Consider the following 16,201-nt stretch of genomic DNA (forward strand, 5'->3'; position numbering starts at 1 on the left):
TGAAACTGCAGCACTTTGATATAACGATTCAGACGTCGGAGATCGGGGATAGGACAAAAGCCGCCATCCTTCTTTGGAACCAGGAAGTAAATTGAATAGAATCCCCTGAGCTGGTCTGAACTGTGAACTGGCTCTATGGCCCCCTTCTCCAGGAGTTCCAAAATCTCCCGTTGTAGGGCGGCAGACTGCACCGAGTTGGAAACAACAGTCATCCTCACCCCATTGAACTTTGGAGGACGACATCTGAACTGAATTCTGTTTCCTTCGAACAAGGTTGAAATGACCCATGGGTCTTGAACTTGAGCCTCCCAGTGGCTGAGTTGATTTCGTGAAAACGGCTGGGGGCCAAACATTGGCAGTCAGACCCGACCACCTCTGCCTCGCATCCCTGAGGACCTCTGGGCACGATTACTGGAAGCTCTGTGAAACCGTTCAGTTCTTGGGGGTCTGCCCGTAGGCTCACGAAAGGCAGGCTGCTGGGAGAGCTGGCCCTCAACTGCAAAAGCACGTGCAGCTCTGGGAGTCGGCGGAAGCTTGGATGTAGAGTGAAAAGCTGTAGCACATCTGACTGGCAACAGCCAGTCAGACGTTGCCGAGATTTACTAGCCTCAACAGCACGCTCCAAAGTTTGTTGGGCCGCAGGTCCAAATACTTGGCCTGGAAGAACCGGCAGCGAACGGAGTGTGTCTCTGCAGGATTCGGACAGGGGGGACTGCGCAAGCCACACCTGACGTCTAGTGATGGTAAGGGTTGACATCAGTCTGCCAAGCTCTCTGGACATATAAGCAAACGTTTGGAGTGAGGCATCACTAAGACTTTGCGTAGCATCATCAACCTCTGCCTCCCTCAAAGACTTTGTGAGGGCAAGTGCTAAATGGGACAGTGAGTTGCCTAGGCGACCGATGCGAGCAGCTATGTCATAGCTTTTGGTGAGGAGGTCATCAGTGACCCTACACTGAGGACGTGGGCAGCGGGCATCCGGCCGAGCAGCATCAGCTGGAGCCACAACCAGGTTCGCAATAATGCTGTCAACGGCGGGCATACGGTTCAGACCATACTGCGCCGAATCACACATAGAGCTAAGGGCTCTGCAGTCCTGTGATAGATGGGTCAATGATTTGGGGTCTGCCCAACATCGGTGGAGCTCCTCGATATATGGTTGTGAAACTGGAACGTTGAACTCAGGCTTCTGAGTGACTTTGAAAAAGGCACTTGAAGCGGTAGTTTCCGCAGGGGGATTGTCGACCCCAAGCCTGGATAAAGCCAACTGAACAGCTTGCTTGACAAAGGATAGTCCAGGTCCAGTTTGCGGCATGGACTCTGCCTCAGACGTATGAAAACCCACTAATGAATGGCTTGGAGAAAGACCCCTCTCATCCTCATCCTCCACACAGTTTACAACCCCTGGCAAAAATTATGGAATCACCGGCCTCGGAGGATGTTCATTCAGTTGTTTAATTTTGTGGAAAAAAAGCAGATCACAGACATGACACAAAACTAAAGTCATTTCAAATGGCAACTTTCTGGCTTTAAGAAACACTATAAGAAATCAAGAAAAAAAGATTGTGGCAGTCAGTAACGGTTACTTTTTTAGACCAAGCAGAGGAAAAAAAATATGGAATCACTCAATTCTGAGGAATAAATTATGGAATCACCCTGTAAATTTTCATCCCCAAAACTAACACCTGCATCAAATCACATCTGCTCGTTGATATTGACCCTATGCCATGACATTGACCCTATGTGTCTTTTTGCAAGGAATGTTTTCACAGTTTTTGCTCTATGGCAAGATGCATTATCATCTTGAAAAATGATTTCATCATCCCCAAACATCCTTTCAATTGTCCAAAATATCAACGTAAACTTGTGCATTTATTGATGATGTAATGACAGCCATCTTCCCAGTGCCTTTACCTGACATGCAGCCCCATATCATCAATGACTGTGGAAATTTACATGTTCTCTTCAGGCAGTCATCTTTATAAATCCCATTGGAACGGCACCAAACAAAAGTTCCAGCATCATCACCTTGCCCAATGCAGATTTGAGATTCATCACTGAATATGACTTTCATCCAGTCATCCACAGTCCACGATTGTTTTTCCTTAGCCCACTGTAACCTTGTTTTTTTCTGTTTAGGTGTTAATGATGGCTTTCGTTTAGCTTTTCTGTATGTAAATCCCATTTCCTTTAGGCGGTTTCTTACAGTTCGGTGACAGACGTTGACTCCAGTTTCCTCCCATTCGTTCCTCATTTGTTTTGTTGTGCATTTTTCGATTTTTGAGACATATTGCTTTAAGTTTTCTGTCTTGACACTTTGATGTCTTCCTTGGTCTACCAGTATGTTTGCCTTTAACAACCTTCCCATGTTGTTTGTATTTGGTCCAGAGTTTAGACACAGCTGACTGAACAATCAACATCATTTGCAACACTGCGTGATGATTTACCCTCTTTTAAGAGTTTGATAATCCTCTCCTTTGTTTCAATTGACATCTCTCGTGTTGGAGCCATGATTCATGTCAGTCCACTTGGTGCAACAGCTCTCCAAGGTGTGATCACTCCTTTTTAGATGCAGACTAATGAGCAGATGTGATTTGATGCAGGTGTTGGGGATGAAAATTTACAGGGTGATTCCATAATTTATTCCTCAGAATTGAGTGATTCCATATTTTTTTCCTCTGCTTGGTCTAAAAAAGTAACCGTTACTGACTGCCACAATCTTTTTTTCTTGATTTCTTATAGTGTTTCTTAAAGTCAGAAAGTTGCCATTTGAAATGACTTTAGTTTTGTGTCATGTCTGTGATCTGCTTTTTTTCTACAAAATTAAACAACTGAATGAACATCCTCTGAGGCCGGTGATTCCATAATTTTTGCCAGGGGTTGTATATCACTTGTCATGTACAAGGAATCAGTTGCAGCAATAGACATGACATCTTCCTCCTGCTGAGTAACTACATTGGTCTGATCAGCCTCATTAGGGACAACAGGAACTGTCACTGCATCCTTAGGCTGTAGATTCAGAAGCAAGGACTTAATCTGAGCAAACTCAGAAGTCAACGTTTCAACCTTTTCAGCCAAAGCATGGTCATGAGTAACCTTCTTAGCAGAAGGGGCTCCTGCATGTGGGCGTTTACGGTGCTTCGGTTCCTTCCTGGGGCTGGCAGCCAAAGTCACACTAGATATTCTACTTTCCAATACCGCAAGTCTAGCAGATCTCTCTGCCAGTGGCATGCTGGCACAATTAAGGCAGGCATCGCCAGTCAGGGCTTCCCTCAGGTGTCCGATCCCAAGACACGAGGGGCAAAACATATGTCCATCATCTGGGCTCAAGGGAGCCAAACAGGTACTACAGCCATGCAACAAAGGCCCTGTCAACATTGTGGACTGCATGCAGATGGCTAACGCAAGCCCTGATGGTTACAAATGGAAAGACAAAGCGTGAATCACACGCAGTGTAAATAGTAACACGAGGCACGGAGCGTGAAGCACTCACAGCCGTCGACTTGACACGAGGCACGGAGCATGAAGCACTCACAGCCGCAGACTCGACACGAGGCACGGAGCGTGAAGCACTCACAGCCGCAGACTCGACACGAGGCACGGAGCGTGAAACACTCACAGTGTAAAAGCTAATACAAGGCCCGGAGCATGAAACATTCACATCCACAGTAATAACACGATGCACACAGCCGAAAAACTCACAGCCCAAGTGCTAAGTCACTTAGAGCAACGACGACAACACTAGCTGCTAGTGGAGCTGTTAAACTTAGCAAATGGCGGCAGTGCAGACGAAGTACTTCAAGGAGTGGAAAACACTCACGGCAAGCCCAACACAGTACACTATACTGGTTCTGATACACACACTACCACGTAGTTAACGTGGTTAGCGACACAACTAAACAAATAGCCAGCTTTCATCGAAACAACACAGCTAATGTGCACAGAGGAAAATACCCAGCAGGGCAGAGGCAAAGGCGTGCACCCGGCGTTTAAGAAGGTGTACTCACGACAGGCGTCAGTCAAGGAATACAAAAAACGGTGAAGCCGTGTCTCGCAGCCTCTGGACGACGTGTGCAGTGCATGTAGCTCCAACCGAAGGTGGGTTGCGAGGCTACAAGCGAGAGCGGCAATCGCAGCTAAATGCGTTCTCAACCTCTAAGAATGCGAGAACGTAGAAAAGAAGCGAGCGCTGGGTGCGTCTGGTATATAAAGACAACCAGTGATGTCACCCAGGTCACATTCAATGGCGTGACTTTGTTGGTATATATTCTCGACCTCTGTGCTGCGCACGTGTAGTTATCCAGGTGCTAAAGCACCGCCCTCTGGCGGTCAGGAGGAATGAAATAGAACACCACAGAAACAACAGCTCTCGCAGAGAAAACTGAACACAGAGGAGTCCCACTGCACTCAAATGCATCATTTTAAAAACTTTATCACCATGACCACATATCTATCACCTGCTGCCTACCAGTGTTTTTCTTCTGGAGTCGTCTTTCAAAGTGCCACCACCTAGTGTTCGTTTCAACACCTGCACCTACAAAATCGCACCATACAGAAGAAACGTCAGCATTTTCTAAATAACCTGCTTTTTAATTCACAAGATAAATAATGTTTAACCTCAGAAACCTTTTACACTTTTTTTTCAACTGTGGCCTTGAGGTATACAGCCCACTGAATACAGCCCCCCTACAGATCTTATCATAACTCCACCCACATCCGAGTGACATGGTGTGGGCAGTCACTCTGCCCACACCCTGAGTGACTTGGTGTGGGCAGTAACTCCACCTCCAGACTCTGATTCCCTGCATCATGAATCTGTGTGTCTGCTGCCAAACAGTCCTACAACAGTCATTGGGAGTTGAGGCCGAGTCATAATGACCTGTGGCTGAGTTGCTCTCTGGTTCTAAAAAACAGGAGGACACAGAAACAAGTCAAGCCTGGGAGCGTGAGCTGGTGTCACCCGTCACCACACCACAGATCTGCCTTATGTCCTGGAATGCAACCACCAAGGCAACCCGCCCATGTTCACTCCTCAAAAGTAACCATTGATCTGCCTCAGCCAGGTGAAACATGGGTGTGTCTTCTGCAGCCACTGGAGTCCTCCCTCACAATGCAAGTGAAGAAGCATATTATATAAGAAAATAGACAAAATTCTGATAAAACTGAAGTTTATACAGCTTTTCTGCATCAACTGCAGTAAGAATGTGTTGTGCGTGTAAAGCTGACAATGACAAAAACAGTTTGAGAACCACAGCCGGTGAGAAAATCAGACATGATGTCAAACAGGTCATACATGCAGAGGAGGTGATTTTGCTGATGATAATTAGAGGAAAGCCTGGTACAAACCTGTGGATCAAACCAGAACCAGAGTGACCTCATGTATGTTCTATTCATATCTGCCAGCTTTCTGCTCACACAGTGACACTATACACTGCATTAACCCCAATCACCACAAGCCAGCCACGGGGGTACATATCTTAGAAATATTTTCTGAACCATTGTGCTTATTCAGTTGACTTTTTATGTAATTGTCACCTATAGTTGTCTAATTTCACTTACTTTGATCATATCCGATGTAATACTCTATAATCATTTTTCTTATGGGATCTGCTTGAAATCCAGTTTAATAGAATACAGATATCAAAATTTAGACCCTTGTGTCTTTTTTTTGTCATAACTACTGCATTCAGGATGTGTGCAATACAGCAGTTTCAGCGAGCTGGAGTAAAGTTGGGCGACGTCATGTTCAAAAAAGAGAGAAAACTTCTCAAAGTTCTTTCATTTATTTTCTATACCTGCTTTAGTCCAATTAAAGGTCATGAGGGAGCTGGAGCCTGTCCCAGCAGTCACAGGGTGAGAGGCGGGGCACCCTCTGGACAGGACGCCAGTCCATCACCGTGTTCTCAAAGTACTTGCAAAAGGAAATGTGGTTTACTCATCAGATACTCAACAGTCATTTTTCAAAATAGTTGCATAGTGACACTACTGAGTTATTTACAGATATCTGTAAGAATGGCCAAAATAAAAAAAAAATGTGAACAGTATTGAAAAACCAAACATTCTGGTGCCGTCTGCCTGGACCACAGGTGTCCAGATTAGAACGTTTCATGACATACTGATGAGGGTTGAATTTAAAACAGCCTAGAGGCCTCGGGAAAAATAAAAAAGTTAGGGCCCTATCACATCTTCATGATTTATGCAACATATGTCAACCACATTAAAAACGCTGGCATACACAGGCATACGTCTAATAAATTATGCAGCTGTCACACCATGAGGATTTAGCCAGCGTATGTTGAGAGCCCCGTTTTCGCCAAGCAGTCCGGGTCGGTACTGCCCGGCATGGTGTGGGTCGGAAAAGTCAAGTCTGGCTTGGTTTGCTTTTCTACCACTGGCAGAACCCTTTTGTTTGGTAGGTGGAACAAACTTGACAGTTGGAATAAATAAATATTGACAAGCACATCATTGGGCACACGCACACTGTCGCGGGGCTTCGCCCCCTCCACATGGAGGCAAAACAGAGTAATTTAATTCAGGTCCTGCTGCTTGTCGATATACAGTGGACTGCCATGCATTACGTTCTCTGCTGGTCCTTGAAATATCGCTCCCCGGAGACACTTTCATTGTCTGCCGGTCTGCTATATTTAGTGTTTGGGAGGTACCCAAAGAACCAGCGTAATAACCAATGAACGTCAAGGACTAGCTGAACCCTGATCCTCATGCGTACGTCAGACACACTTCCAGGTGTAATGCTCATTTTGCATCGCTTAGACAGATCTCTTCCCCAATATACAGGGGTTGTCCGACTGCGTGCATCAGAACAAAGAAAGCAATTGAATCATGGCGGCGACTGCACATACTGTTGTTGGTAAAGGCAATGGCATACTTGACAATGTTGAACCGGAGAATAGGGAATTATTCAGGGACATCTTTATGACAGAGGATTCCGATGATGATTCCCTGATTTCTAGTCACATGATGACTTACTGGAGCCTGCAGAACTCAAAGCTGTACACTGGACAAATGGCATTTTGGAGTAGAAAAGTCCACAGTTCACGGCCTGGAGAGGAGAGGTGCAGGAGCCAAGGACACTGGTTAATCATTTTTCGTTTAGGATCATCTGATTCCAAACCCCCAATGGCCCTATTCAGGGCCGCCCAAATCCAAGACAGAAGTGCAAAGTTCTTGCAAATTATATACTTGGATGAATAATGACATCACTTATATGTCAGGATAGTATTTTTGAAAGAGTAGGTCATAATGTTGTATGACGGTTCTCCATTTTCACCGTATCAGGATAACTGTTCTTGCATTATACATTCTGTATTCTACTGATTTACTATGACTTCAATATAGGTATCGTGTCTTACAGTGGTGAGATTTGGCTGTTTTCACTGCACACGAAGTTTCAATTTGTTGTAATACAACCAGGCACACAGACAGACTGGGGATGCTTAACATTCCGGCACGAGAAAGGGACCCAACTGACAAACACAGCAGTAGTACTAGGGATTATTTTATTTATTTTAGTCTTGGTGGTTCATGGAATTTATTTTTATCACGTGCAGAATTATCGACGGATGTCTGTATTAAATGCTGATCACCATTTAAACATCTGAAATACTGGCGCAGGGCTCGGTGCTGCATGAAAAAGGCTCGTGTTAGTCATGTTCATTATTCATGGGTGTATTTTAGTCCAATAATGATATTATCCAATCAGAGCAGTGCTTGTTCTTCTTTTTAAACCAGAATGCACCAGGTGAACTAATGCTGACAGAAAAGTAAAGTTTATAATGCCATCACTGGTGTGGCTCACAATATGCTAAACCGTTATATTACACCTGAGGTACTTCATGAATGTGTTTATTAAATATGGATTGCTGAATAGAAATGTTTGTTATTGTTAACACTAATGTAACTAATGTATATATAGTATGCATAATTTGAGTGTATTTCGTTGCTCATAAAGAAAAATTGAAAAGAAGTTTGGAAAATCCACTTTTTTTCATCACATATTATAACACGATTGGACCTCACTTTTTCAAGCAGGTCATATTTTTTTCAAACCAACCTCAAGGCAGTTGCATTGTGCATTAGTCAATAGAAAACCCATGAAATGAAAAATTAAATTAAAAATGACCCTTGCGGATGTTACGCCGTCTGTCAAAACCAAGTGGGAGATATAGATGGTTAAAAGTCGCATAAACTATAGCTAACATTTACACTTAGATGGGCATTATACTTTGAAATATGTATTCTCCGATATACATTGTCAATTTGTATAAAAGATACGCGTATTAAGAAATTATAACAAGTTGAAAACAACCTGAGAATTGTCCGTCAAAAATAACATCCGCAAGGGTCCATACTCGTTAAAAATTAAAAAATTTCACTTTTCCATAATGGAAAAGTGAAATTTTTAAAGTTAATAGTTAATGAGTTATCTTGAGCTTTGTGGTTTATGAAAGAAATATATGTGTACTACAATTGCAAACTAGTTTGCAATAAAAACATGTAACTTGAAAAACTGACCTTTGTGTTACACTTTCATAACAGTTTAGCATATTGTGAGCCGTGTTTACTCTTATACTGTTTAATGGCTGCTTCTAATTCACTTTTACTGTGTATTTTACATCATGTATAATGTTGCCCCTTTGTGAGAGAGAGAGAGAGAGAGAGAGATACTAAGAGCTTTTTTGTAATAGCAGTTTTTTGTTTTCCTTCCCTCTCCAGTGGTCAGAATACACAGTCATACTGATGAGGGTGATGATATGTTCAGGCAGAGTGTATGTGTGTGGTCAAGCTGTTTATGTAAACTGAAAATGCTCTCTGGGGATGGAGAGTATCAATGTGCCATCTCTGTGCCCAACCAACACCCACAGGAGTAGAAATGTGTCAGGTAGAAAACAGCACTGACACTTGCACTGCGCTTTGTGCTGCTACGGCCTGTGTGTGTGATCAGACTGTTAGTTTGATTAACTGCATAAGAACATATGGAGCAGAACCTTTAACGCTGCTATTTGGAAAATGCACAACATTCACAGGGTGCAAATTACTTCTGTATAATTCTACTGTTTCAGGGTTTAATTAGTAAGAAGTCCTGGTAGACAAACACTGACGTGGAGGTGCGCTGTATCAGCACATAGCTGTGCTTCAATCTGCATCCTGTCTCTTTCTTTCTCTGCTAATTCAGCCTTCGTGCTGCGGCCACGAGCCTGAGGTGACCTACTTGAGTTTGTTGGGATCCTCCTGGGCTGGCTTACGGAGGAAGGTGGCGCTGGGGTTGGCTGGGTGTTCTCTCGGTGGTCGTTCTGACGCACTCTGCTTTGCTGGAGCTGAGGGAGCCTTTTTAGCCGAGCGCTTGATTCTCTCCTCCAGCATACTCATGTCTTTCTCTGATAACTATGAGGAAAAGGAAGCAGAGGAAAGCAGACTGACTCATCTCAGGCAGCTTCCTGGATCAGAAAGCAGTTCTGGAGCGGTGTGGGCTCGTCTCCTGCTTACGTTTCCTATCAGTTTGTAGACTTGGTCACCACAGACGTTGTAGACAGCCACCACTGTGTTCAGGGCAGCGTTGCGGACAGATGTGTCCCGGTCACCGATGTGAATGGCAATTTCTTTCAAGGCCTTAGCAGGAGTCGGCTGGCATACGTTCATCCCATAGCCTTCGATCAAACAGCCCAACTCCTCCAGACACTCTGCAGATGAGACAGAAAACACACGTCTCACGGCGAGACATGACTCCGCTGTGAGCCTGAACCAGTGAGAACGACACGGCCTCTATCGATTCTCAAAGTCCGATTCAGACGAACAGTCTGTATACACGCGGACCAGCAGCTGCAGGCAGGAGTCCTGATCACAGAGGACACCATCCACAGCGAGCACAATAAGCCAGTATTCAGAGAAGATACTTCACTAAGTAAGTAATGTTTATTTATATAGCACCTTTCACAAACAAGGGAAGTCACAAGGTGCATCAGAAAAGGCACACACACACAGAATAAAAATTCTGAGAAAAATACAATATACATCACAATAAAACAGCACTAAGACACAGTGGTCATAAAACAGCCATCTCACTGCTAAGGTTTGAATGCCTGGAGAAACAGATGGGTTTTAAATTGCTCTTAAAACATCAACAGGAGTGATCACACCTTGGAGAGCTGTTGCACCAAGTGGACTGACATGAATCATGGCTCCAACATGAGAGATGTCAATTGAAACAAAGGAGAGGATTATCAAACTCTTAAAAGAGGGTAAATCATCACGCAATGTTGCAAAAGATGTTGGTTGTTCACAGTCAGCTGTGTCTAAACTCTGGACCAAATACAAACAACATGGGAAGGTTGTTAAAGGCAAACATACTGGTAGACCAAGGAAGACATCAAAGTGTCAAGACAGAAAACTTAAAGCAATATGTCTCAAAAATCTAAAATGCACAACAAAACAAATGAGGAACGAATGGGAGGAAACTGGAGTCAACGTCTGTGACCGAACTGTAAGAAACCGCCTAAAGGAAATGGGATTTACATACAGGAAAGCTAAACGAAAGCCACCATTAACACCTAAACAGAAAAAAACAAGGTTACAATGGGGTAAGGAAAAGCAATCGTGGACTGTGGATGACTGGATGAAAGTCATATTCAGTGATGAATTTCGAATCTGCATTGGGCAAGGTGATGATGCTGGAACTTTTGTTTGGTGCCATTCCAATGAGATTTATAAAGATGACTGCCTGAAGAGAACATGTTCCACAGTCATTGATGATATGGGGCTGCATGTCAGGTAAAGGCACTGGGGAGATGGCTGTCATTACATCATCAATAAATGCACAAGTTTTCGTTGATATTTTGGACACTCTTCTTATCCCATCAATTGAAAGGATGTTTGGGGATGATGAAATCATTTTTCAAGATGATAATGCATCTTGCCATAGATCAAAAAACTGTGAAAACATTCCTTGCAAAAAGACACATAAGGTCAATGTCATGGCCTGCAAATAGTCCGGATCTTAATCCAATTGAAAATCTTTGGTGGAAGTTGAAGAAAATGGTCCATGACAAGGCTCCAACCTGCAAAGCTGATTTGGCAACAGCAATCAGAGAAAGTTGGAGCCAGATTGATGAAGAGTACTGTTTGTCACTCATTAAGTCCATGCCTCAGAGACTGCAAGCTGTTATAAAAGCCAGAGGTGGTGCAACAAAATACTAGTGATGTGTTGGAGCGTTCTTTTGTTTTTCATGATTCCATAATTTTTTCCTCAGAATTGAGTGATTCCATATTTTTTCCCTCTGCTTGGTCTAAAAAAGTAACCGTTACTGACTGCCACAATTTTTTTTCTTGATTTCTTATAGTGTTTCTTAAAGCCAGAAAGTTGCCATTTGAAATGACTTTAGTTTTGTGTCATGTCTGTGATCTGCTTTTTTTCTCCGAGGCCAGTGATTCCATAATTTTTGCTAGGGGTTGTAGTAGTAGTAGTACTAACAGCAGCTGTCTCTTCATGAGGCAGCTTCAGTTTCACTCTAACATTTCTCTGGAATCCAGGTTAGGTGGGAGGTGATAGCTTTGTTTGTGAAGATGACTTTTCAATTTCAGTCTCTCAATTAACCCACCAATTACTCACCCCTGGGGGTGGGAGATAATTGGCTATTATCAAATATTACAAAAATTTTAAGAGTTATTGAACAACAACAAAATATTTTAAAAAATAATATGAATGCTTAAGATAATTACTGACCTCCTTTGATGAATGTACAGTAAATAACCACTTTTACAGACAGTTTTCTTTCAACGAGTCAGGGGACGGATACATGTACATTTCCAAGTGGACTTTGTACGGATGGTACAATATAGTACTATATATTACTGCCCCCCCACCCCCACCCACATTCTGCTTATACTAAGCTTGACTTTTACTCTATTTTTAAAATGGACTCGTATAGAGTGACAAATTGCATTATTGGGACCATATCGGGACCTTTCACATGCCTCATGAAATTCCCTGCCTCATAAGATGGATGGCCTGACCTAGATGTTTTACTTAGAATATGATGCAGTATAAATGGTCTGTGTTCGATGTTTATATCACCTACCAGCTCTCTGTTTGGAGTTCTTGGACTTTGTTCCATCCATGAGGAAAGGAAAGATCTTTGATGCCGGATAGACATTACAGAGCATGGTGAGAATTGCCCGGACATCTTTCCGAACCACATCTTTTGACTCGCCAACCTGACGAGAAAAAAGAAATCAATATCTTAACAAACCAGTGGGCTCGAGACCTGACTGGAGGTGTGTAAAAAGGGCCACCTGCTCACCTTCAGTACGAGGTAGGGGACAAAGGAGTTGGCTTCATACTCAGTGAGGTGATAATTATCCCTGTTCAGCATGGCAAAGAGCAGCTTCAGATACTCCAGCACCTTCATAATTACTGTGGTGTTGGTGTCGAAAAACCTCAGAGTGAACCACTTCAGGACCAGGTCCAGACAGCTGATGGTGGCTTCACTCTCACTTTCCAACCTCTGTCAAACATACACACTGAAAACTTAACAGCACATCAAGCATCATTATGAAGAAGTCATAGTTAGAAGAAGTCAACTAGTGTTATACTAGTTACCTCAAAGTATTACATGAAATACCTGAATATAACAAGACCCAAGTCATTCACCTCACCTGATGGATACAACTTTATTCTAATGTATCAGGACATAAAATTAATTGGACAAAGTTTGAAGGAATGCCAATATCTGGGATTAGTAGTAGAGATATAATAACAAAATATGGTTTTAAGCGGATACGAAAAGGAATGAAATATTTAAGGTGCGTTTACACATAACCAAGACGCGTTACGAATGTCATTTTTCTGTCATTCGTGACACATTCCTGACATTCTTAATGTGACTTAATGCATCTGAATAGGTTTCTTAATAGTGCGCGTTGGTGCGTGATATTCTTGATATTCGTGGATGTTTTTGCCTGTCAAAAAATCTTCCACGAATGTCACACACCACCCTCATTTTGTCTCACGTCATGGAGGTCGCAACTGAGCATATTGATCCGTCTTGATGAGTAGTGATCCTTAATAGAATGTGACAACATTCGTAGTGGTTCCTGTGATGGTTCTTGGAGCCCAAACTGTCATGCGTTATTACAAAGTGACACGGAAACTGTCACGTTTTGACACAACTTGTAACGCGGCGTCACATTTCACTGCGCGCCACGACAAATCAGTATTCTGTCACGTGCGCACAATTAAACTCGGCTCCAAATGTCGTTCCACAGTTCCTGCTGAAGCGCCTCAGGACGCTCCTGCAGGTGTTCCACCTGCTGTTGTAACCAATGAGAGGGAGAACGAGTCTGAGCAACCAGAGGAGCGAGAGGAGACTCACGTGCAGCCAGACATCTCTGCACCTCCTCCAGTCCGGCAGAGGAAGAAGCGCGCGCACAATTAAACCTTGCTGCATCGCATTCAGTTTGATTGCTGACACCAAGTCGGCTAAAAGTCAGAGAAAGAACCTGCGCCCGCTCAGTCGTGTCTCGAAGCAGACTGACGTGCGCTCAGTCCGTGTGGCGCTCATCAACACAAGGTCACTCACAAGTAAGACTTTCATTCTGAATGACTTTTTCTCCAGTCGTGCTCTGGACTTTCTCCTGTTAACGGAGACCTGGCTGAAACCAGGTGAAAATAGCGCCTTTTCTGAGCTCCACCCCCCGGCTGCTCATTTTTCAGCTCCCCGCGAGCATCAGGTCAAGGCGGGGGTGTGGCCACGGTTTTTAAAGACAGCTTTATATGCCGATTTTTATCTTCTAATGCCTACTCCACTTTTGAACTTCAGTTGTTTGTGATGGAGTTTGACTGTCCTGTGCTCTGTGCTGTTGTTTATCATCCACCAAAATTTAATAAGGGTTTTATTCAGGAGTTTTCTGAGTTTCTGGCAGATTTTATCCCAAAATATGACAAATTTTTGGTCTGTGGTGATTTTAATATTCATATCTGTTGTCCTTCTAATCAGCTGGCTGATGATTTTAAAAGCCTCCTGAACTCTTTTGGTCTAACAAAAGTTGTGGATGGACCAACACATAATCTTGGACACACCTTGGACCTGGTTATTTCTTTTGGGCTCTCAGTTTCACTTAAGGACATATCAGACATTGCTATTTCAGATCACTTTCCTGTTATTTTTGAATTTATTGCTCCTCCATCTGCTAGTAAGCCACTTGTTCCTGTCTCTCACCGCCGTTTGGTCACCTCCTCGACAGCGAGGGACTTTGCTGCTGCCTTCATGGACTCTCAGTTTTATGCCATGAATGGACTGGTTTCTCCATTACTCTCAGATAACATCCTCTCTTCTTTCCACTCTACATGCACAGTCATTTTGGACTCTGTTGCACCGATGTGCTGCAAATCCAGGAAATCCAAATCCGACCCCTGGTTAAATGCCACAACCCGTGCCCTCAGGCAACGCTGCAGACAGGCAGAGAGAAAATGGAAAAAGGACAAACTACAGGTGTCTCTGGGTTTTCTGAGGGACAGTCTAACTGACTATCAGAAGGCTGTGAAGGAGGCAAAAGCACAATATCTGTCTCATATTATTTTGAGCAGTTGTCGTCGTCCCAGTGTGTTATTTCAGACTATAAACTCAGTTGTAAATCCACACACCTCTGTTTTGATGGACGCTACAACCACAACCTGTGAGGAGTTTCTTCAGTTTTTTATTGACAAGGTTTCATCAGTCAGACAGAACGCTGATCAGAGCTGTAATGTTGAGTTGTCTGCTCCTCGTGCATATTCTGCTCTGCTCGAACAGTTTGAGCCCATTTCTTTTGCATCTCTCGCTGATGTTGTAAAACACATAAAACCTACAAGTTGTCCTTTTGATGTTGTTCCAGCTAAGGTGCTGAAGGAGGTTTTTAATACTGTTGGGGCGGGTCTCCTAACTTTTATCAATGCTTGTCTTAGATCAGGGTCTGTTCCAGCTGCTTTTAAACATGCTGTGGTTCGACCTCTTCTTAAAAAACCTCACCTGGACTCATCAGTTTTATCTGTTTTTAGACCTGTGTCTCATCTGCCATTTCTGTCTAAGGTTTTAGAAAAGGTTGTCTTTTTACAGTTACAATAATTTTTAGAAGACAATCTCATCCTTGAAAAATTCCAATCTGGGTTTAGATCACGACACAGCACTGAGTCAGCACTTTTAAAAGTTCATAATGACATCACTTTGTCGGTGGATGCAGGGAATCCTGCTGTGCTGGTTCTGTTGGACCTCACAGCAGCCTTTGATACTGTGGATCACACAGTACTTGTTTCCCGGTTAGAACATTTTATTGGCATTCATGGTACTACACTTAAGTGGTTTAGATCATATTTGGCTGAAAGGAGCTTTTCTGTCATGATTGGGGACCTCTCCTCATCAACTGCTCCTCTGTGCTGTGGAGTGCCGCAGGGTTCTGTCCTTGGGCCGATTCTATTTTCTTTGTACATTCTGCCATTGGGGTCAGTTATAACCCAGCACAACCTGTCCTTTCATTGTTATGCAGATGATCTGCAACTCTATCTGCCTGTGAGGACTAATGGGAGTGATACTTTGTCATCATTATTTAATTGTATTCGTGATGTAAAGCAGTGGCTGTCCCAAAACTTCCTTTACCTGAATGATGGTAAAACTGAGATCATGGTGTTTGAGTGCTCTGGCATACCAAATGTGGTAACGCCAAATTTTGGTGCTTTGGCTAACTATGTAAAACCAGCTGTCAAGAATTTGGGAGTGATATTTGACAGCTGTTTGAGGTTCGATTAACAGATAAATTCTGTTGTCAAAGCTAGTTTTTTCCAACTTCGCCTTTTGGCTAAAATAAAGCACTTTCTCAGTAGACGTGATCTTGAGACGGCCATTCATGCTTTCATCAGCTCCAGACTTGATTATTGTAATGCACTTTATTCGGGCATTAATCAGTCGTCTCTTGCACGTCTCCAATTGGTGCAGAATGCTGCTGCTCGTCTTTTAACAAACACTTTTAGATGTGAGCATATTACACCCATCCTGTACTCACTCCACTGTCTTCCAGTTCATTTTAGAATTGATTTTAAAATTTTTATGTTTGTTTTTAAAGCTATTTATGGCCTTGCACCTCCCTACTTGTCTGAAATTTTAACTTTGCGCACCTACAGTAGGACATTAAGGGCGTCTGGCCAGCTTTACTTAGA

General features: G+C 43.2%; 1 protein-coding gene across 3 annotated transcripts in view; it reads right to left on the reverse strand.

Annotated features, from left to right (window-relative positions):
* ckap5 (cytoskeleton associated protein 5) overlaps positions 1-16,201 on the reverse strand; it is a 250,007-nt gene that overhangs the window by 70,632 nt on the left and 163,174 nt on the right. For all 3 annotated transcript variants that reach the window (XM_034175712.1, XM_034175711.1, XM_034175713.1), the window contains 4 exons: positions 12,315-12,518; positions 12,093-12,228; positions 9,505-9,698; positions 9,230-9,402 (listed from right to left, as the gene is read on the reverse strand). In XM_034175712.1, coding sequence (XP_034031603.1) covers positions 9,230-9,402; positions 9,505-9,698; positions 12,093-12,228; positions 12,315-12,518 — 707 coding nt within the window. The remainder of the gene's footprint in view (positions 1-9,229; positions 9,403-9,504; positions 9,699-12,092; positions 12,229-12,314; positions 12,519-16,201) is intronic.

The sequence above is a fragment of the Thalassophryne amazonica genome, chromosome 8, assembly GCF_902500255.1.
Source record: "Thalassophryne amazonica chromosome 8, fThaAma1.1, whole genome shotgun sequence".
Lineage (NCBI taxonomy): Eukaryota > Metazoa > Chordata > Actinopteri > Batrachoidiformes > Batrachoididae > Thalassophryne > Thalassophryne amazonica.